The 23230-nt window shown below is 42.2% G+C and overlaps 2 protein-coding genes across 4 annotated transcripts; both read right to left on the reverse strand.

Annotated features, from left to right (window-relative positions):
* Positions 1-2466: 2466 nt before the first annotated feature.
* Positions 2467-22725, reverse strand: LOC136940342 (GTPase IMAP family member 8-like). Of its 3 annotated transcripts, none has more exons than XM_067232451.1 (13): positions 22710-22725; positions 22405-22443; positions 20997-21701; positions 9925-10629; positions 8707-9411; positions 7588-8292; positions 6302-6994; positions 5797-5874; positions 5444-5604; positions 5282-5333; positions 4481-4554; positions 3171-3247; positions 2467-2993 (listed from the first exon to the last, which is right to left on the reverse strand). In XM_067232451.1, the coding sequence occupies exons 3-13, from the start codon at positions 21151-21153 to the stop codon at positions 2789-2791; spliced, it is 3612 nt and encodes a 1203-aa protein (XP_067088552.1). In that variant the 5' UTR covers positions 21154-21701; positions 22405-22443; positions 22710-22725; the 3' UTR covers positions 2467-2788. The 3 variants fall into 3 exon arrangements, with proteins under 3 accessions (XP_067088552.1, XP_067088550.1, XP_067088553.1); XM_067232449.1 differs by having other exon boundaries at positions 22583-22724; XM_067232452.1 differs by lacking the exons at positions 20997-21701; positions 22405-22443; positions 22710-22725 and adding an exon at positions 11296-11323.
* LOC136940367 (beta-galactoside-binding lectin-like) lies at positions 15284-16299 on the reverse strand. The gene is made up of 3 exons (XM_067232485.1): positions 16214-16299; positions 15582-15756; positions 15284-15430 (listed from the first exon to the last, which is right to left on the reverse strand). The coding sequence occupies exons 1-3, from the start codon at positions 16297-16299 to the stop codon at positions 15284-15286; spliced, it is 408 nt and encodes a 135-aa protein (XP_067088586.1).
* Positions 22726-23230: the final 505 nt, after the last annotated feature.

Here is a 23230-nt window from a genome sequence, read left to right on the forward strand (position 1 = left end):
GCAAGGCAGCTGCAGAAACGCCACAAGAAAAGAGGCCAGGGTGATAACTATTTACTCATTTTACTTTGTGATATGACACACAATTGTGATGTGTAATGTACAATATAAGCTGATATTATTAAGGAAGTACATCTACTTTCGGAAACAGTAGTCTACTATTTCACTGAAGTATTAGCATCATGACATTAGCCTGTGTTTCCCGGGCAACACATACTACAGTGGTCTATGATGTAGCTTTATCTGTTTTCAATCGTTAAAATAAACATTCCTCACATATACATTTTCGTTGTAGGATTTATTCTGACATTAGAAAACAATTTGTTGGTGAAATTACCATTACCTGTGGTTTCAAACCAGTGTAGCTCACTGCAACGCTGTAGCTTACGCGAGACACACTACAAAAACATCTAGCTACAGTACACAGCTGTTTAGGAAGTCAAACGGCGACAGAAAATGTTCGGCACTCCCCTTACTTAAATCAAAAGTCTATCTAACTACTAACCTGAACTTCATTGCCACAGCCTAAACGTTGTCAATCTGTTCATGAAAATAATTAATTTCAGCCTAAACCGTACAACGGAACGTTTAATCGAATTCAACCAACGCAATCGCTATCAAGACGAACACAGCAGTAGTCTAGTACTGTACTGTACTAGTAGTAGAATTTACCGGGGCAGCTTCTCCACACAGGGCTATATCGCATTTTGAGTTGTTACTGACAATGATCGCTACCAGTGAGCTTTTTATGAATGAGCTATTTTCCACTAAATAAATGTCAAGCTTATTTACGTTTTGGGGGGCATATTTTCAGTTAGCAGATGGTACCGTTTGAATTGCGATTCCATCTTCTACTGCCGGGTAACGTCGTAGAATAATCTTCAAAGGGGTTGTTTATTCATGAATGAATGCAATGAGTAGGCTAAATGCCTGAAAATATCATGAGAAGAGAAAAACTTAAAATGACGTTTAAATCATAGAGATTAGGTCAATTTTTACACCGGTCTGCAATAATGTCACGAAAACACGCGTGACTACCTTTGGCAGAACATTCGTTTGGCATCTGTTAACTTGGGGGATAGCTAGGCTAACTATAGCTTTACTGCAAGGCAGCTGCAGAAACGCCACAAACAAAGAGGCCAGGGTGATAAATATTTACTCATTTTACTTTGTGATATGACACACAATTGTGATGTGTAATGTACAATATAAGCTGATATTATTAAGGAAGTACATCTACTTTCGGAAACAGTAGTCTACTATTTCACTGACATATTAGCATCATGACATTAGCCTGTGTTGCCCGGGCAACACATACTACAGTGGTCTATGATGTATCTGTTTTCAATCGTTAAAATAAACATTCCTCACATATACATTTTCGTTGTAGGATTTATTCTGACATTAGTAAACGATTTGTTGGTGAAATTACCATTACCTGTGGTTTCAAACCAGTGTAGCTCACTGCAACGCTGTAGCCTACTGTACCCGAGACACTAGTGTGAGTAGCTAACAACAACTCCTCAGCTGTTTAAGTCAAACGGCAACAGAACATGTTCGGCACTCCCCTTACTCAAAAGTCTTTCAGTAGGGAAACTATCTGACTACTAACCTGAACTTCATTGCCACAGCCTAAACTTTGTCAATCTGTTCATTAAAATAATTAATTTCAGCCTAAACCGTACAACGGAACGTTTAATCGAATTCAACCAACGCAATCGCTATCAAGACGAACACAGCAGTAGTCTAGTACTGTACTGTAGTAGTAGAATTTACCGGGGCAGCTTCTCAACACAGGGCTATATCGCATTTTGAGTTGTTACTGACAATGATCGCTACCAGTGAGCTTTTTATGAATGAGCTATTTTCCACTAAAGAAATGTCAAGCTTATTTACGTTTTTGGGGGCATATTTTCAGTTAGCAGATGGTACTGTTTGAATCGCGATTCTATCTTCAGCCGGTAAAGTCGTAGAATAATCTTCAAAGGGGGTTCTTTATTAATGAATGAATGCAATATGAGTAGGCTAAATGCCTGAAAATATCACGAGAAGGGACAACTTAAAAGGACGTTTAAGTCATAGAGATTAGGTCCATTTGTACACCGGTCTGCCAAATGTATTGTTTTGATTCAGCCTGTCAGCTGCCTCTTGCAGGGGAAATGAGAAGACATCATATTTCATTCTACACTTCACTCGTATTTTGAGTTGTAAATGAGCAGCAAAAAAAAGATGCTTTTAAATCTATGTAATCTTTATAAATAATAAGTAGGCCCGATGCATTTTTATATAAAATATACAGACCCCTGTGCAACCGACGCAAGCAAGCACACCCTACAATTTCCCCAGAAATTGTATCCTCTCTAGTTATTATATAGTGTGTGAATTTGTGTTTGGGAACTGTACACGCTCCCAGTCCAACCCTGATGTGATGTCAGTAGCGTCAGAATCAATCGAATCATCGAAGCAAAGTTTGTTTGTATTTGTTTATTGTGTTTACTGGAATACAGTCAGACCATATAATTGTTATAGTTATTAACCCGTGGCTAACAAGTGAAACATATTTGGAAGTTAATTTATAGGCTATAAAACATACAAGCTATAGCACAAATGAAAATGATTAACAATTTACGTTATGCTATGTTAAGAGTTTTATAAGGACTGCAACACTCTAATCAAAACTTAATACACACATGACCTATGCAGTTTTTGTCAAGCTCTTTCTTGGAAGTGGGAAATGTTCATGTCCTTTCCCAGTAGGGTTGCAGTAGTAATGACATGCCACTAGAGGCTGCTATATAATACATTCTAGGTTGTGCCTCACTTTGAACTCCTTTCCATAGTTGAAGGGGAAGCCTTTGGCAATGTGTTGGTACCAATGCCATGTCCCTGATTGGCAGGAGTTGAACACCACCTTCTTCTGTGTATCTGCATAATCGAAGCAGACGTCCATGTGCAGAGCAATGTCGTCCACACTGTGACCAACGTTGATGGAAAATCTATTGAAAGTGAAAACATCATTAAGGAGGCCGACATCATGGTTGTTACAGGTTGTACATTCTTCACTATGTGCCAATGCTGAACCAGTCTGTTGTGTCTGTGTCTGTTGTAAACGTATACAGTCAATTTTGAGTCTGGGAGTCAGGTCAGCAACACATTTATCTTCAGTTACTCACCTATCGCAGTTTGGGTTGGGGACCCCTGTGACGGTCAGGATCTGTCCCACCTTGAAGGAGGTTCTCACCTCTAGGTTCTGCATGGTAGGAAGAGAGAGACAGAGAGACAGAGTTTTTCAATGGTTAGGAATAAACCGGCTATCGTCAGGCTTCAGTTGGGCTGCTACTGGACATCAGTTGAGTTGTTACTTGAGAATTATGACCGTTGTTAGCAAAAGGAATTGCAAAAGGGCGATTCTGGAGTTTACATGAAGCTAATAGATAGCCTTTAATGTGAGATTGTAGTTTGTGCTTTGATAACAGTAGTATACAACAACTCAAGGCTCAAAGCTTTTAGGCCGGTGCATCCAATAAAACATTGCCTTTCAATGTAAATTTCCTGTACTTTTAAGGATTAGTAAAAAATTCCTATATTATTTACAGAATTATAATTTTCTAACTTGCCCATGGTGACAAAAGAATTTCAGAAATTACAGGGTGATGTCGTAAAGATTATGTCACATTTTCCTGTGCTAGTTAACAGCTAATGCAGTATACTATATGTGACACAAAGAATTGTGGGCTTCACCTCATCAACAATTACTGGAGTCGTTTGTACTTCTTACAGGTTATTAAACATAATTACAGTTTCTGTTTTGTAAGCCTGGCACATATTGTACGGTATATGTGGGTTTAAAGTGTGCCGAGTATAGCACCAACAGCTGGTGGAGAGATAAGAACTTTACTGTTAACAGTCAAGAGACTGGCATCCTTTGGGTAATCTTTCTGCCTATATCATTTAGTTTGCTTGCAGTTAGCATCCATGCTGGCTCCACATTCACTCAAGCTCAGCATACTATACGATACAGTACTGCGTCAGAAACTAAAAAGCTTATTCGTTATGGACATGGGCTTTAAATAGAAAAGTATTCATTCTAATAGATGCCCCACAAAGATGTCCCTTCTGGTGTTACTGATCAGTGTCCAGTGCTTTCCCCCAGGTGGGTGTCCAACTGACTAGTTTATTGTTGTTCATTGGTTCAGGGGGAGCTGTCCTTGTTAACCTTTAGAGGTAATTTAGAGGAAATTTCACCCAATGTAATGTTTTTTGACGGATCAATATTTTTTGGCGTGATGAGAGACATCTACAAAGTCAAGTGGATTGAATATGGCCCGTAGATCGCTTTATGCTACGCATGATTATGAATAAACAAAATGTACACAAAGTTATTTGTTTTAGTAGCGCTTTTCATGACTAGCCAGGTACACGGGTAATCCCTTCAGGCTAGCCTGGGGGGTTTCCAACCCACACACTCAGCAACGTTGATTACCCTCTCCAGCAGATCATCCAGGACGTAGCCAGAGCTCCTCAGAGACAGGACATCAGATCTACCATCTCTCCACTCTGTAGAGAAACACAGCAGGTCAGACCAGATACTGGGCTGGTTAGATTCCTACTCAGGGAACACATATGGAACATTCAACTGACTGAAGGACAGACATACAGAAAAATAGACAGACAAGTAGGCTGCAAGCAGGTAAAGTATCTAGACAGACAGACAAACATACACATACATACAGACAAACACAGACAAGTAGGCAGACAGACATGCATCTTACTCAGCGTCTGCACTGATCCAGTCTCAGATCTCCAATCAGAATCATCGTCTCTCTCAGCTCTGTTGTCTCCACTTACTGCACAACAACAACATACAAATAACTAAACAAGGTCAAGTATTACGTAGCTTTTTACATCCATTGACAAACACAGATAACAATACAGACTGGTAAATGCACAGACAGCTATAGCTCAGTGGTTGAGTATTAGACTGTAGTTCAAGGGATCACAGGTTCAAATACCCCTGTACATGACTTGGACAAAATTATTGCAAAGAAATGTAATACGTATGTATTTATTTAAAATAATAATGAGTATTGAACTGGTTCTTGTTACGGACACATGTTTATAGCTTTATATTTCTGTCTGTGTCTGTATAGTTGTGTTGTTTATTGTCTTCCCTTCTGTTTCTACCATCTCTCATTCAACATTCAGGTGAATTTACAATTATTATGAACTTACAATTATTTATGTACTGGAGCTGCTGTTAGTACAGTACATAGTCAATACTCACTGCTTGGAGGGAAGTCCATTCTTCTGGCTCCAGTCACAGGCAGTGGTGACGTCTTATTAATAAAAGGAACCAATAAACTGAATTACATAGCTCTTTTGTGAATCTGAGTCTTCAGAAATAAGTATGAAAGTACCTGAACAGATCATCTAGTAGTCTACGTACCGGTCCTTGTGGTTCCCTGCTGTGTGCAGGTTCAGGGGTTAATCTGATGTGTGGAGATCTGTGTGGGTTACTCCCTGAACTGTGGTGAGAAAGTATGGAGGTCTGGGAGCCGTAGCCAGAGCTCCCCAGAGACGGGACATCAGATCTACTTGGTCTCCACTCTGTAGAGAAACACAGCAGGTCAGATACTGGGCTGGTTAGATTCCTACTCAGGGACCACATATGGAACATTAAACTGACTGAAGGACAGACATACAGAAAAATAGACAGACAAGTAGGCTGCAAGCAGGTAAAGTATCTAGACAGACTGACATACAGACAAACCCAGACAGGCAGGCAGGCAGACATCTTACTCTCAAGGCTCAGCAGTGATTCAGCTTCAGATCTCCAATCAGAATCATCGTCTCTCTCAGGTCTGCTGTCTCCACTCACTGCACAACAACAACATACAAATAACTAAACAAGGTCAAGTATTACGTAGCTTTTTACATTCATTGACAAACACAGATAACAATACAGACTGGTAAATGCACAGACAGCTATAGCTCAGAGTATTAGACTGTAGCTCAAAATATCACAGGTTCAAATACTCCTGTATATGACTTGGACAAAATAGTTTGCAAAAAAATGTAATACATATGTATTTATTTAAAATAAGAATTCAACATATGGAATATTAAAATGATTATTATTGTGCTGGTTCTTGTTACGAACAAATGTTTATATATTTAAATTTCTGTCTGTGTCCGTATAGTTGTGTGTTGTCTTGTTTCTACCATCTCTCATTTAACATTCAGGTGAATTTACAATTATTTTGTGCCAGAGCTTATGTTAGTACAGTAAATAGTCAATCCTCACTCAGTGGAGGGAAGTCCATGCTCCTGGCTCTTCTTACAGGCAGTAGTGACGTCTGATACTCTTCAGAACTCCAGTTCATTTCTTTAGTGCCCTCCATCTCAGGGTAAAACACATCTCCACTGTTTGCTGCCACCATCTCCTCCATCTTGTCCAACAGCTCAGTGACCTGAGTGTCATCACCCCTGTTCCCATTGTTGAGGACATGATACCTGTTCCCACATTTCTCAACAAGCCACTGGAGGGCCTTCCCTTCTGTCTCAATGTGCTGCTCAATGGTTGTGTCTCCCAGACGGTCCCCACAGGTGAACAGCACTATAGTGTGACTCCAGACTCTCTCACTGAGAAGCTGCAAGTGTCCCTCTACTGAATTGGCTTCTTCTTCTCTGAATGCAACATCCAAGGCTATGACCAGTAGGATAGTGTGGGGCCCTGGAGGACACAGAGACACACTGCGTACTATCTCCTGTTTAACCAGCTCAGTAGTGTTCTCTAGAGGGTGATCCCTCCACCATCCTGGAGTGTCGACCACAGTGACCTGCCTCCCTGCTACTTCTCCCTGTCTCTTCACACACTGAGCAGTTGTCCTCAGGTCAAACTCCTCTCCGCCCAGGATGGTGTTTCCTGATGATCTCTTCCCTGCACGTTTCACCCCCAGCAGCAAAATCCTCAGCTCTGAGAGATGGAGGGAGTCACCTGTGTGAGAGAGAGAAGGATGAGCATAGAGAGAAACATTTCTAAACAACAGTTTATTCCCTAAAGATATTCCTAACTGTGTATACATCTAGTGTAGCTTTATATAATATCTTATTGTTCTATTAAAAAATCCAAACGGCACAGTGTTAATACATAAACACTTGACGTGAAACAATGCATAGATTGACAGTACACCAGTGTTGAGTTACAAACTACTTGTCATTTGGCGACTATAAGGGCTACTGTATGAATCATGTTAGTGGTCTTCTACCCTGGTGTTCAGGGCCCACTGGCCTGCATAGATGTTTGCTTCATACAACACACCTGATTTCAAATGATTCTGCAGAGACTGATATTGACCTATTCATTTGAATCAGGTGTGTTGGAAGAGGGAAACATCTAAAACATACAGGACTGTGGGACCTGAGGACCAGGGTTAAAGACCACTGGTTTCTGTATTACATTGAAGGATGAACTGCTCCAAACATAGTGAAATACTTTCACACCCTCCATCAATTCAGGTCTGGACGACACTGCATGCTGTCTCATGATTTACTGAAGAACATGTTGCAACGGTAGCAGAAATAACTTACTGATGAATGTTCTGTGGATCTCTCTCTGCTTCATCACCTTAGCCTCCCTCTGTTTTGCCCTAGTTTCTTTTGGTCTTCTCCATACTTCTATCTTCTTCAGGATCTCTCTGTCCATCTCATAGTGGCCTCCTCTGTTTCCTGCCACCATCTCCTCCATCTTGTCCAACAGCTCAGTGACCTGAGTGTCATCACCCCTGTTCTTAATGTTGAGGACATGATACCTGTTCCCACATTTCTCAACAAGCCACTGGAGGGCCTTCCCTTCTGTCTCAATGTGCTGCTCAATGGTTGTGTCTCCCAGACGGTCCCCACAGGTGAACAGCACTATAGTGTGACTCCAGACTTTTTCACTGAGAAGCTGCAGGTGTCCCTCTACTGATCTTCTCTCTTTCTCTGTGAATGAGACATCCAGCTGTATGACCAGGAGGAGAGTGTGGGGTCCTGGAGGACACAGAGACACACTGCGTACTATCTCCTGTTTAACCAGCTCAGTAGTCCACTCTAAAGGGAAATCCCTCCACCATCCTGGAGTGTCGACCACAGTGACCTGCCTCCCTGCTACTTCTCCCTGTCTCTTCACACACTGAGCAGCTGTCCTCAGGTCAAACTCCTCTCTGCCCAGGATGGTGTTTCCTGATGAACTCTTCCCTGCACCTCTCCCCCCCAGCAGCACAATCCTCAGCTCTGAGAGATGGAGGGAGTCACCTGTCAGAGAGAGAAAAAGAGAGAGAGAGAGACAGAGAGACAGAGACAGAGAGAGGGGAAAAAATACATGCATGAGACATATTGAGAGATAAAGTGAGATACAGGACTAAGGGCAAACATGGATTACATTTTCTTTGTGAAGTTTACAATGATCTGATTTTACAGGTTGTTTGAGTGAAGCATCTACACCACAAAGTAATAATGTGAGTTGCAGAAATGTTCTCTGCTCAGATAAACGTATCCTTCAAAAAACAACAATGTACTGATATCTACATTATGCACAATGTTGTTCATATATAATTGAAATTACGTTTGTCATATTCAAACCAGTCTATAAATATCCAGTATACTGCATGTCACATTGATTAGGTTATATACACCAAGACTCTGGGTGGACACTGAAAATAAACTCACCCATTAGTGATCTGAGAGTCTCTCTCTGTTCCTGCACTTTCATCCACCTCTGTTGTGCTCTCTCTTCCTCTGCCCTCCTTCTCTCCTCTATCTTCTTCAGGATCTCTCTGTCCATCTCATAGTGGCCTCCTCTGTTTGCTGCCACCATCTCCTCCACCTTGTCCAACAGCTCAGTGACCTGAGTGTCATCACCCCTGTTCTCATTGTTGAGGACATGATACCTGTTCCCACATTTCTCAACAAGCCACTGGAGGGCTTTCCCTTCTCTCTCAATGTGCTGCTCAATGGTTGTGTCTCCCAGACAGTCCCCACAGGTGAACAGCACTATAGTGTGACTCCAGACTTTTTCACTGAGAAGCTGCAGGTGTCCCTCTACTGATCTTCTCTCTTTCTCTGTGAATGAGACATCCAGCCCTATAACCAGGAGGAGAGTGTGGGGTCCTGGAGGACACAGAGACACACTGTGTACTATCTCCTGTTTAACCAGCTCAGTAGTATGTTCTACATGGAGTTGCCTCCACCATCCTGGAGTGTCGACCACAGTGACCTGCCTCCCTGCTACTTCTCCCTGTCTCTTCACACACTGAGCAGTTGTCCTCAGGTCAAACTCCTCTCTGCCCAGGATGGTGTTTCCTGATGAACTCTTCCCTGCATATCTCCCCCCCAGCAGCACAATCCTCAGATCTGAGAGATGGAGGGAGTCACCTGTCGGAGAGAGAGAGAGAGAGAGAGAGAGAGAGAGAGAGAGAGAGAGAGAGAGAGAGACAGGGAGAGAGAGAGAGAGAGAGAGAGAGAGAGAGAGAGAGAGAGAGAGAGAGAGAGAGAGAGAGAGAGAGAGAGAGAGAGAGAGAGAGAGAGGGAAAAAAAATTGATGCATGAGACATATTGAGAGATAAAGTGAGATACAGGACTAAGGGCAAACATGGATTACATTTTCTTTGTGAAGTTTACAATTATCTGACTTTACAGGTTGTTTGAGTGAAGCATCTACACCACAAAGTAATAATGTGAGTTGCAGAAATGTTCTCTGCTCAGATAAACGTATCCTTCAAAAAACAACAATGTACTGATATCTACATTATGCACAATGTTGTTCATATATGATTGAAATTACGTTTGTCATATTCAAACCAGTCTATAAATATCCAGTATACTGCATGACACATTGATTAGGTTATATACACCAAGACTCTGGGTGGACACTGAAAATAAACTCACCCATTTGTGATCTGAGAGTCTCTCTCTGTTCCTGCACCTTCATCAGCCTCTGTTGTGCTCTCTCTTCCTCTGCCCTCCTTCTCTCCTCTATCTTCTCCAGGATCTCTCTGTCCATCTCATAGTGGCCTCCTCTGTTTCCTGCCACCATCTCCTCCACCTTGTCCAACAGCTCAGTGACCTGAGTGTCATCACCCCTGTTCTCATTGTTGAGGACATGATACCTGTTCCCACATTTCTCAACAAGCCACTGGAGGTCCTTCCCTTCTGTCTCAATGTGCTGCTCAATGGTTGTGTCTCCCAGACAGTCCCCATAGGTGAACAGCACTATAGTGTGACTCCAGACTCTCTCACTGAGAAGCTGCAGGTGTCCCTCTACTGATCTTCTCTCTTCCTCTGTGAAGGAGACATCCAAGTCTATGACCAGGAGGAGAGTGTGAGGTCCTGGAGGACACAGAGACACACCGCGTACCATCTCCTGTTTAACCAACTCAGTAGTCTCCTCTACAGGGAGATTCCTCCACCATCCTGGAGTGTCGACCACAGTGACCTGCCTCCCTGCTACTTCTCCCTGTCTCTTCACACACTGAGCAGCTGTCCTCAGGTCAAACTCCTCTCTGCCCAGGATGGTGTTTCCTGATGAACTCTTCCCTGCATGTTTCCCCCCCAGCAGCACAATCCTCAGCTCTGAGAGATGGAGGGAGTCACCTGTCAGAGAGAGAGTGAAAAAGAGAGAGAGACAGGAGAGAGAGAGAGAGAGAGAGAGAGAGAGAGAGAGAGAGAGAGAGAGAGAGAGAGAGAGAGAGAGAGAGAGAGAGAGAGAGAGAGAGAGAGAGAGAGAGAGGAGGGAAAATATAGATGCATGAGACATATTGAGAGTTAATGTGAGATAGAGGACTAAGGGCAAACATGGATTACATTTTCTTCAGAAATGCAGAAATGTTCTCTGCTCAGATAAACTTATCCTTCAAAAAACAACCATTTACTGATATCTACATTATGCACAATGTTGTTCATATATATTTGAAATCCCACACAGCAGCACAATCTTCCGCTGTGAAAGATGGAAGGAGTCACCTGTCATAGAGAGGTGTGGGGAGAGAGACAAACAGGGAGAGAGAGAGAGAGAGAGAGAGAGAGAGAGAGAGAGAGAGAGAGAGAGAGACTGAACGATTTACTGAACGATGGAAGGAGTCGTAATTTATACTGTGAAGTTAAATACAACTGTTGATAACATAATATCCTGTTCATTTTTACAGGTGACATGGTGCAATGAAAACCTTCAAATGTAATCGTAACAACTGCTAACATGATGAACTTGCTGGTTATGGTGAAGTGTTTTATGACTGAAACACTGAAACGAAGACTGTTTACCTGAAGCCATAGTTGATAATCCTTCTCCTCACTTTACTCCTGGAGAGAATGCAGAGCAGGCAGGGTCTAAAAATATAAAACATGGCAATGCAAGGTCATTGTGGTCTTACGTCAACCTACCTGTAACCTACTTAGAATACATGTCAACCCTTAAACTATCTGTTAAGACCAAACATCTTCTACCCTGTGTTTATTGTAGCCCATTGTTATAGTTTATTAATTAATTCGTAAATCTGTTTAACAATGAATTACATTTTCAATCTACGTTTAACGTACATATACTCACACCACCCAGTCGAAGCCTAGCAGACGACGAAGGAAAGGCGTTGTCTTGAAAGTGAACGTTTAATATCAAAGTCTAAGTGAGAACAGTGGGGTCAGGGTACATTGCATGATAGGACTGGTGAGGGCGTTTACTGAGACAACGTGACCTGACGCTGGTCTTGGCAGTGGAGACATGCTGTGTGACTATGTACTGATAAGGTCCATGGAGCTTGAAAGGCAACATAAGTACAAGAATCTGCACGGTGCCACAGCTAATGCTACAGCCATCTCTGCTGAGGACAACCTCAAGAAGGGCCGATATTGTGGCTTTTCTCATGGGCGGGGAGAAGAACACAGCCCAGCCTATAGGAACATATGCAGATCTTGTGGAACAGCTAATCACTTCACAAGGGTCTGCATGAAAAGCAAGAGTAAGGAGGGTGAAGTGCACTCCACTGAAACAAACACAGATGAAGGGAACAACAGCAGTCAGGACGTTAATGCTAGCGAGTGTATAGGGGCAGTGAGGGTGGTGCAGGGGCAGGAAGAGGTGGCTGAAGCCCCCGTTTGGGGTCTCCGTGTCTCCAGAGGTGCGTCAGAGGAAACAGCACGAGCTGGTGGTGGAACCCACAGCAGATGACATCCTCGTGGTGGGCTGTGGGGACAGTGACGAAGAGGCAGAATGTGACCACAACACCAAGCTGCTGGCCCTGAAAACTCTTCAGTTGAAAGTGCCAGAGGTCTGCTTTCACAGTCACATCTTGTTCTCGGACTGAAGGCAGATCCTGAGAAAGGGAAGGCTGTCGTGCCCCTCCCCCATCTGACGTGAAGGCAGAGCAGCGCTTCGTCTGATTGGTATCTGACGTGAAGGCAGTGCAGCGCTTCGTCTGATTGGTCACCTACCTGGCCACCTTCCTACCGCGGCTCTCTGAAGTGTGTGAGTCACTGAGGAGGCTCATGGACAAGGACGCATTTAATTTAACATTTAATCCCAACAGTAGGGGGTGCAATTGCACATCGCCTATGGGTGGGTGACTGTCACAAGACTCGTGTTTTTTTATGAATTCCAGGGTAGGATCCTAGGAGGAGAGGGAGAGAGGGGAGGGAGAGGGCAGAGAGAGGAGAGGGAGAGAGAGGAGAGGAAGAGAGAGAGAGAGAGAGGAGAGGGAGAGGGGAGAGAGAGAGAGAGAGAGAGAGAGAGAGAGAGAGAGAAAGAGGGAGAGGGAGAGAGAGAGGAGAGGGAGAGGGGAGAGAGAGAGGGAGAGTGCAGAGAGAGAGGAGGGAGAGAGAGAGAGGAGAGGGAGAGAGAGAGGAGAGGGAGAGGGGAGAGAGAGAGGGAGAGTGCAGAGAGAGAGAGGAGGGAGAGAGAGAGAGTGGAGGAAGGAGTGGGGAGGAGAGGGGGAGAGGGGAGGGAGAGTGCAGAAAGAGAGGAGGGAGAGAGAGAGAGGAGAGGGAGAGAGAGAGGAGAGGGAGAGGGGAGAGAGAGAGGGAGAGTGCAGAGAGAGAGAGGAGGGAGAGAGAGAGAGTGGAGGAAGGAGTGGGGAGGAGAGGGGGAGAGGGGAGGGAGAGTGCAGAGAGAGAGAGGAGGGAGAGAGAGAGAGTGGAGGAAGGAGTGGGGAGGAGAGGGGGAGAGGGGAGGGAGAGTGCAGAGAGAGAGGAGGGAGAGTGAGGTGCCTGCATTTATATATATTTATTTAATTAAGAAACATATATGACCAGGAGAAAGGGACACTAATAAATATATATGCTCAAAGTAGTTTTATTGGCCTTATATAACAATAAAAAGGTGCTATGTGGATCAAATGCAATTGTCTTAATTGATACAGTTAGACCATATAATTGTTATAGTTATTAACCCGTGGCTAACAAGTGAAACATTTTTGGAAGTTAACTTATAGGCTATAAAACATACAAGATATAGCACAAATGAAAATGATTAACAATTTACGTTATGCTATGTTAAGAGTTTTATAAGGACTGCTACACTCTAATCAAAACTTAATACACACATGACCTATGCAGTTTTTGTCAAGCTCTTTCTTGGAAGTCGCTTTGGATAAAAGCGTTTGCTAAATGAATAAATGTAAATGTACACACAAACTCGGATCTGATCTCCACCATCTTCTTTCCCCTTCTGTTTCCATTCATCCCAATATTTATCCCGACATCAGGTCACACGGGTCAAACTAATCAACCAATAAGCTTACATAAACTGAAATCCAAATATTAACAGTCAGCAGAAACATAATTATATAAAATATATGAAATTTAACAGCATTCGTTTACAACATTTGAATAGAAAAATAAACAAACAAATGTAAATTCAATATTAAATTAAATCTTATCAAGGGCCTACACATATATGAAAACAAATGTAACCTCATTAATCAAAACAAACCCCCAAAATAAGAACATTAGAATCAAACACATTACACATTAACCTCTTCCTCTTGAAACAGTGGAACTGTATATCATCAACACAAAAATAGACTAAAATCCCGCTGGTATCTGAATTCTAACTTTAAATTCCATAGGTACACTTCTCAGTACTCAATTTCATCTATGTACATTTTATTATCAAAACACCCTTCTGACGCAGCTCAACTTTTTTTTACTCAAAGAACAACTCAAATAAAACAAATAATCGCACGCATTAAAACTAAAATCTTTGAACTGAAATTCCTTTTTACAACACAGCTGGTTTCCACAATCTATTCACCTAATTTCACTCAAGTTTAAGCTTACCAATTTCAAATTCTACATTTACACTGGAAATTCCTCATCACAGATTTGCTGTTTACACATACGTCTCAGTTCTGGTCGGTCAGGTCGTAACCTTTCCATTTGGTTAGGATTTAATAACCAATGTTTGCCACGCACTTGTCAACCACCAAACTTAGATTCATCAAAACAAACAGAAATAAACTCACATATGCAAAACTCTGACCCTCTGGGACTCAAAATGCACACAGCACGGTCTATGAATGGTCAACTTCTCAACCAACATCCTTACTCATGATACAAACTTACATAGTTAACTCATAAACGTGTGATCTCTGACCCTCATAACGTGTATTCGTCAATACATCACCATCTTATGGTGTCTCGAACACCTTTGTACTACTCTAGCATAACTGGACTCCAACCTAATAAGTATTAATCAGTAATTATTTATGACTCTGATCCACAGATAGCCTATACAACACCCCAAATATCGTCAATAGCCTATACGATACCTAAATTTATCTGACCATTCAAACACACAGCGACCATCCCCAAAAAATCCTCACCGGTTCTTTGCTATTCCTGCGCCAACCACAGATGTTAAACCAGCGCTACCTGACCCCGCTTCTGATATTTCTACAGGGATAATGCAGCTTTTTCGCTGGATGATCAATCGCCAAGGAGACACGGTTATCTGTCGTAATTGAACGAGGAATCCCACTTCTGACACAAAAACTGTTGAGGAAATTCGGAAGACACTGTGTACTTGAATAGTCAGGATGCCGGATTAATACAAATGATTTATTCTGTACAGTACATCAACATAAATGCAATAACAAATTAAATCTTAGCAAGGGGCTACAAGTATTTCAAGACTGGAACTAAATCTTTTCATCGTAACAGTTATTAAAGAGCAGTAAAAGAAGGTATAGAAGCCAATAAGCAGCCAAAATATGTTTGGGCTTCTAAAGTGGATTGTCTTCAACCCATCCTGATTAGTCTAGATGATTTCAATCCCATGAATCTTGACCTTGTTGAGAAAGAATATGAAGTTATACTTCCCGTATCCGTGGCGATTGTGGAAGTAGAACTCGGATTCATCAGGAAGGGTGACTGAGAACTGTTCCTCTGTGAAGGTGATGGATACCTAAGAACAAGAGAAAGGTATTGTGTATTTCTGTTAAAAACATTTTCTTGATGATTTTAAATATTGTGATCTTATTTCCTAATGGGGTTGAAGTAGTAATTATTTGCCACTAGAGGCTGCTCTAGGAATACATATCTATGTTGTGCCTCACTTTGAACTTCTCGCCATAGTTGAAGGGGAAGCCTTTGGCAATTTGGTGGTCCTTATGCCAATTCCCTGAATGGCAGGAGTTGAACACCACCTGCTTACAACTTTTGTCATAATCAAAGCGGACGTCCACATGCAGAGCGACATCCTTCTCACTGTGACCAACGTTGATGGAAAATCTATTGAAAGTGAAAACATCATTAAGGAGGCCGACATCATGGTTGTAACAGGTTGTACATTCTTCACTATGTGCCAATGCTGAACCAGTCTGTTGTGTCTGTGTCTGTTGTAAACGTATACACAGTCAAATTTGAATTGACTTGAATTGAATTAACAAACTGCTTTTTCCTTTTCGTTGGAATCTCTTGAAAAGGATTTCACATTTTAATTCAACCAATTATCTTCTGACCTCTGGTAGGCGGTTCCTTATTTTATATGACCCTTAATACACCAATCACATCTCTACAACCCTTTTGACCATAAGGAATACAATGATTGCCAACAAACCATTTTGAACATATCAATCTTTTAAATCTATTTGGGTTTCAAAAACACCAGACAGTTAAGGCATATCATTGTGTACAAGCAGATTCTGGGAGTCAGTTCAGCAACACATTTTTATCTTCAGTTACTCACCTATCACCGTTTGGGTTGGGGACCCCTGTGACGGTCAGGATCTGTCCCACATTGAAGGACAAGTTTGTCACCACTATGTTCTGCATGGTAGGAAGAGAAAGACAAAGAGACAGAGCAGTGTGTTGGTGTTTTTCGATGGTTAGGAATAAACCGGCTACCGTCAGGACTTCCGTTGAGTTATTACTTGAGAATTCTTTTGACAGTTGTTTGCAAAAGGAATTGCAAAAGGGCGATTCTGGAGTTTACATGAAGCTAATAGATACCCTTTAATGTGAGATTGTAGTTTGTGCTTTGATAACAGCCAGTAGTATACAACAACTCATGGCTCAAAGCTTTTAGGCCAGTGCATCCAATAAAACATTGCCTTTCAATTTTCATTTCCTGTACTTTTAAGGATTTGTCAAAAATTCCTATGTCATTTGCAGAATTATGATTTTCTAACTTGGCCATAGTGTCTAAAAATGTTCAGAAATTACAGGGTGATGTTGTTAAGATGATGTCACATTTTCCTGTGCTAGTTGACAGCCAACACAGTATACTTACTATATGTGACACAAATAATTGTGGGCTTCACCTCATCAACAATTACTGGAGTCATTTGTACTTCTTACAGGTTATTAAACATAATTACAGTTTCTGTTTTGTAAGCTTGGCACATATTGTACGCTTTATGTGGGTAAGTGTGCCGAGTATAGCACCAACAGCTGCTGGAGAGATAAGAACTTGTCTCTGACAGAGGACATGGCGAGCCAGTTGAGCTGAAGTGCAGCTTAATATAAAATCAAACTTACCTTCACAAACTCATCCTTTACCAGTTCATCAAAGCTGTTTACTAAATGCTACCACATAGGAGGCGGTAAACAAGAAAAGCTGCTTCTTAAAACCAGCTGTTACTGAGAATGTCTTACTAAGAAAAAGGTGTTGCTAAGAAAAATGCTTAATCTTTGACAATAAGCTATACATGAGGAAGAAAATTAGTTTTCCGCTAACTCACGGGACTAAAACACCACAAAGGAGTCAAGGATGATACACTACAGTCAAGAGACTGGCATCCTTTGGGTAATCTTTCTGCCTATATCATTTTGTTTGCTTGCAGTTAGCATCCATGCTGGCTCCACATTGCCTCAAGCTCAGCATACTATACGATACAGTACTGCGTCAGAAACTAAAAAGCTTATTCGTTATGGACATGGGCTTTAAATAGAAAAGTATTCATTCTAATAGATGCCCCACAAAGACGTCCCTTCTGGTGTTACTGATCAGTGTCCAGTGATGTCCCCCAGGTGGGTGTCCAACTGACTAGTTTATTGTTGTTCATTGGTTCAGGGGGAGCTGTCCTTGTTAACCTTTAGAGGTAATTTACAGGAAATTTCACCCAATGTAATGTTTTTTGACGGATCAATATTTTTTGGCGTGATGAGAGACATCTACAAAGTCAAGTGGATTGAATATGGCCCGTAGATCGCTTTATGCTACGCATGATTATGAATAAACAAAATGTACACAAAGTTTTTTGTTTTTGTTTTAGTAGCGCCGCTCAGCTGCCTTTCATGACTAGCCAGGTACACGGGTAATCCCTTCAGGCTAGCCTGGGGGGTTTCCAACCCACACACTCAGCAACGTTGATTACCCTCTCCAGCAGATCATCCAGGACGTAGCCAGAGCTCCTCAGAGACAGGACATCAGATCTACCATCTCTCCACTCTGTAGAGAAACACAGCAGGTCAGATACTGGGCTGGTTAGATTCCTACTCAGGGACCACATATAGAACATTCAACTGACTGAAGGACAGACATACAGGCAAACTGACAGACAAGTAGGCTGCAAGCAGGTAATGTATCTAGACAGACAGACAATATACACATACAGACAGACAAAAACAGACAAGTAGGCAGACAGACATGCATCTTACTCAGCCTCTGCACTGATCCAGTCTCAGATCTCCAATCAGAATCATCGTATCTCTCAGATCTGCTGTCTTCACTCACTGCACAACAACAACATACAAATAACTAAACAAGGTCAAGTATTACGTAGCTTTTTACATCCATTGACAAACACAGATAACAATACAGACTGACAAATGCACAGACAGCTATAGGTCAGTGGTTGAGTATTTGACTGTAGTTCAAGGGATCACAGGTTCAAATACCCCTGTACATGACTTGGACAAAATTATTTGCAAAGAAATGTAATACGTATGTATTTATTTAAAATAATAATGAGTATTGAACTGGTTCTTGTTACGGACACATGTTTATAGCTTTATATGTCTGTCTGTGTCTGTATAGTTGTGTTGTTTATTGTCTTCCCTTCTGTTTCTACCATCTCTCATTCAACATTCAGGTGAATTTACAATTATTATGAATTTACAATTATTTATGTACTGGAGCTGCTGTTAGTACAGTACATAGTCAATACTCACTGCTTGGAGGGAAGTCCATTCTTCTGGCTCCAGTCACAGGCAGTCGTGACGTCTTATTAATAAAAGGAACCAATAAACTGAATTACATAGCTCTTTTGTGAATCTGAGTCTTCAGAAATAAGTATGAAAGTACCTGAACAGATAATCTAGTAGTCTACATACCGGTCTTTGTGGTTCCCTGCTGTGTGCAGGTTCAGGGTTTAATCTGCTGTGTGGAGATCTGTGTGGGTTACTCCCTGAACTGTGGTGAGAAGGTCTGGAGGTCGGGGAGGCATAGCCAGAGCTCCTCAGAGACGGGAGATCAGATCTACTTGGTCTCCACTCTGTAGAGACACACAGCAGGTCAGATACTGGGCTGGTTATATTCCTACTCAGGGACCACATATGGAACATTCAACTGACTGAAGGACAGACATACAGAAAAATAGACAGACAAGTAGGCTGCAAGCAGGTAAAGTATTTAGACAGACAGGTAGGAAGCCAGACAGAAAGACACACAGACAGACAGACAGACAGACAGACAGACAGGCAGACATCTTACTCTTAAGGCTCCGCCATGATCCAGCTTCAGATCTCCAATGAGAATCATCGTCTCTCTCACCTCTGCTGTCTCCACTCACTGCACAACAACAACATACAAATAACTAAACAAGGTCAAGTATTACGTAGCTTTTTACATCCATTGACAAACACAGATAACAATACAGACTGGTAAATGCACAGACAGCTATAGCTCAGTGGTTGAGTATTAGACTGTAGCTCAAAATATCACAGATTCAAATACTCCTGTATATGAATTGGACAAAATAGTTTGCAAAGAAATGTAATACATATGTATTTATTTAAAATAAGAATTCAACATATGGAATATTAAAATGATTAGTATTGTGCTGGTTCTTGTTACGAACAAATGTTTATATATTTACATTTCTGTCTGTGTCCGTATAGTTGTGTGTTGTCTTCTGTTTCTACCATCTCTCATTTAACATTCAGGTGAATTTACAGTTATTATGAACTTACAATAATTTTGTGCCAGAGCTTATGTTAGTACAGTAAATAGTCAATCCTCACTCAGTGGAGGGAAGTCCATGCTCCTGGCTCTTGTCACAGGCAGTCGTGAAGTCTGATACTCTTCAGAACTCCAGTTCATTTCTTTAGTGCCCTCCATCTCAGGGTAAAACACATCTCCACTGTTTGCTGCCACCATCTCCTCCATCTTGTCCAACAGCTCAGTGACCTGAGTGTCATCACCCCTGTTCTCATTGTTGAGGACATGATACCTGTTCCCACATTTCTCAACAAGCCACTGGAGGGCCTTCCCTTCTGTCTCAATGTGCTGCTCAATGGTTGTGTCTCCCAGACGGTCCCCATAGGTGAACAGCACTATAGTGTGACTCCAGACTCTCTCACTGAGAAGCTGCAAGTGTCCCTCTACTGAATTGGCTTCTTCTTCTCTGAATGCAACATCCAAGGCTATGACCAGTAGGATAGTGTGGGGCCCTGGAGGACACAGAGACACACTGCGTACTATCTCCTGTTTAACCAGCTCAGTAGTGTTCTCTAGAGGGAGATCCCTCCACCATCCTGGAGTGTCGACCACAGTGACCTGCCTCCCGGCTACTTCTCCCTGTCTCTTCACACACTGAGCAGTTGTCCTCAGGTCAAACTCCTCTCTGCCCAGGATGGTGTTTCCTGATGATCTCTTCCCTGCACGTTTCACCCCCAGCAGCAAAATCCTCAGCTCTGAGAGATGGAGGGAGTCACCTGTGTGAGAGAGAGAAGGATGAGTATAGAGAGAAACATTTCTAAACGACAGTTTATTCCCTAAAGATATTCCTAACTGTGTATACATCTAGTGTAGCTTTATATAATATATTATTGTTCTATTAAAAAATCCACACATCACAGTGTTAATACATAAACACTTGACGTGAAACAATGCATAGATTGACAGTACACCAGTGTTGAGTTACAAACTACTTGTCATTTGGCGACTATAAGGGCTACTGTATAAATCATGCTAGTGGTCTTCTACCCTGGTGTTCAGGGCCCACTGGCCTGCATAGATGTTTGCTTCATACAACACACCTGATTTCAAATGATTCTGCAGAGACTGATATTGACCTATTCATTTGAATCAGGTGTGTTGGAAGAGGGAAACATCTAAAACATATAGGACTGTGGGACCTGAGGACCAGGGTTGAAGACCATTGGTTTCTGTACTACATTGAAGGATGAACTGCTCCAAACCTAGTGAAATACTTTCACAACCTCCATCAATTCAGGTCTGGACGACACTGCATGCTGTCTCATGATTTACTGAAGAACATGTTGCATCGGTAGCAGAAATAACTTACTGATGAATGTTCTGTGGATCGCTCTCTGCTTCATCACCTTAGCCTCCCTCTGTTTTGCCCTAGTTTCTTTTGGTCTTCTCCATACTTCTATCTTCTTCAGGATCTCTCTGTCCATCTCATAGTGGCCTCCTCTGTTTCCTGCCACCATCTCCTCCATCTTGTCCAACAGCTCAGTGACCTGAGTGTCATCACCCCTTTTCTCATTGTTGAGGACATGATACCTGTTCCCACATTTCTCAACAAGCCACTGGAGGGCCTTCCCTTCTGTCTCAATGTGCTGCTCAATGGTTGTGTCTCCCAGACGGTCCCCATAGGTGAACAGCACTATAGTGTGACTCCAGACTTTTTCACTGAGAAGCTGCAGGTGTCCCTCTACTGATCTTCTCTCTTTCTCTGTGAATGAGACATCCAGCTGTATGACCAGGAGGAGAGTGTGGGGTCCTGGAGGACACAGAGACACACTGCGTACTATCTCCTGTTTAACCAGCTCAGTAGTACTATCTAAAGTGAGATCACTCCACCATCCTGGAGTGTCGACCACAGTGACCTGCCTCCCTGCTACTTCTCCCTGTCTCTTCACACACTGAGCAGCTGTCCTCAGGTCAAACTCCTCTCTGCCCAGGATGGTGTTTCCTGATTAACTCTTCCCTGCATCATTCCACCCCAGCAGCACAATCCTCAGCTCTGAGAGATGGAGGGAGTCACCTGTTGGAGAGATAGAGAGAGAGAGAGAAAGAGAGAGAGAGAGAGAGAGAGAGAGAGAGAGAGAGAGAGAGAGAGAGAGAGAGAGAGAGAGAGAGAGAGAGAGAGAGAGAGAGAGAGAGAGAGAGAGGAAAATATAGATGCATGAGACATATTGAGAGATAAAGTGAGATACAGGACTAAGGGCAAACATGGATTACATTTTCTTTTTGAAGTTTACAATGATCTGATTTTACAGGTTGTTTGAGTGAAGCATCTACACCACATAGTAATGTGTGTGAGTGAATGCGTCACAGCGATTGTAAAAAATTGTAAAGAGCCGAAGTTACACGAACTCGAACTTATTGCCCGTGGTATCCTCTCTGGCTCTGCTTAAGCAAATGGCGAACGACGACGAGACTTATTCACGCCCAGTAACCCCTTAACCCCTTATGAGTATCTGGCAGTTTTCAGAAATAAATGTTTGGGCCCGTTTCCTGTTTATCTGTACGAACATTTCATAAATGTGTGTGAGTGAATGCGTTTCATATGTGTCCATGCGAGCATTTCACATGTCTATGTGGCTGTGAGTTTTCAGCAGTATGAATGTGTGTGTGAACGTTTCCCATGTGAATGTGTAGGCCTACGTGTTAAAGTCAGTCTTAAATAATTCCAAAACGGCCGCTCAAACATGATGGACTAAAACATTGAAAGGAAGACTGTTTACCTGAAGCCATTGTTGATAACCCTTCTCGCGTCTTTACTCCTGGAGAGAAAGGAGATTAGACAGGGTCTATGTATATACATATATATGTATAGGCAATGTAAAACATGGCAACAGGAAATGTTATCGTGGTTTCACCTCAACCTAGGCTAGGCTACTTGTGTACTTGGAATAGGCCTACCTCAAACTATCTGTAAGATCAAGCATCTTCTACCCATATTGTACCCTATTATTCCCGTTATTTAATTAGCCTAATTGGTAAATCTGGTTAACAATTTTTCAACATTTTCGACTTTTAACGTACACACCCAAACCAAAAAGTCGAAGCCTCGCATGACGAAGGAAAGAAACGAAAGTGAAAGTGTGCACTACTAGGGCGGGCGCATAGGGCGGGGTGGTTCATATCAGGACACCTGGCACGCCTCAAATCCATCACAGACCCTCTCCTGACCCCCTGCTGTTGCCTACAGAGCCAACAGGTCTGTGGACGACACAGTAAAAATGGCCTCCACTTCACCCTACAGCACCTGGACTCACCAGCATCCTACACTGACAAACCAAAACTACAGCAGGACTCATTTCACCAGATACATCCAACAAATCTCTTTTTACTGTAAACACTATTTTATCTATTTTGACTTTGAGTATAGCTGTTCATGTTTCATATTTTCTCTCAGCGGAATGTATATTTTGAAACATTTTGTAAAAATACATACTGTTCAGATTGTTTTATAAATAAAATGTTTGTCTGATTTTATGAAGGGAACAGGTTGTGGACTTTGTCTTGTGTGCTGTTTTCAAGAAAAGGCCTATTTAGTGATTGTCCTAT

Source organism: Osmerus mordax, chromosome 3 (genome assembly GCF_038355195.1).
Source record: "Osmerus mordax isolate fOsmMor3 chromosome 3, fOsmMor3.pri, whole genome shotgun sequence".
Classification (NCBI taxonomy): domain Eukaryota; kingdom Metazoa; phylum Chordata; class Actinopteri; order Osmeriformes; family Osmeridae; genus Osmerus; species Osmerus mordax.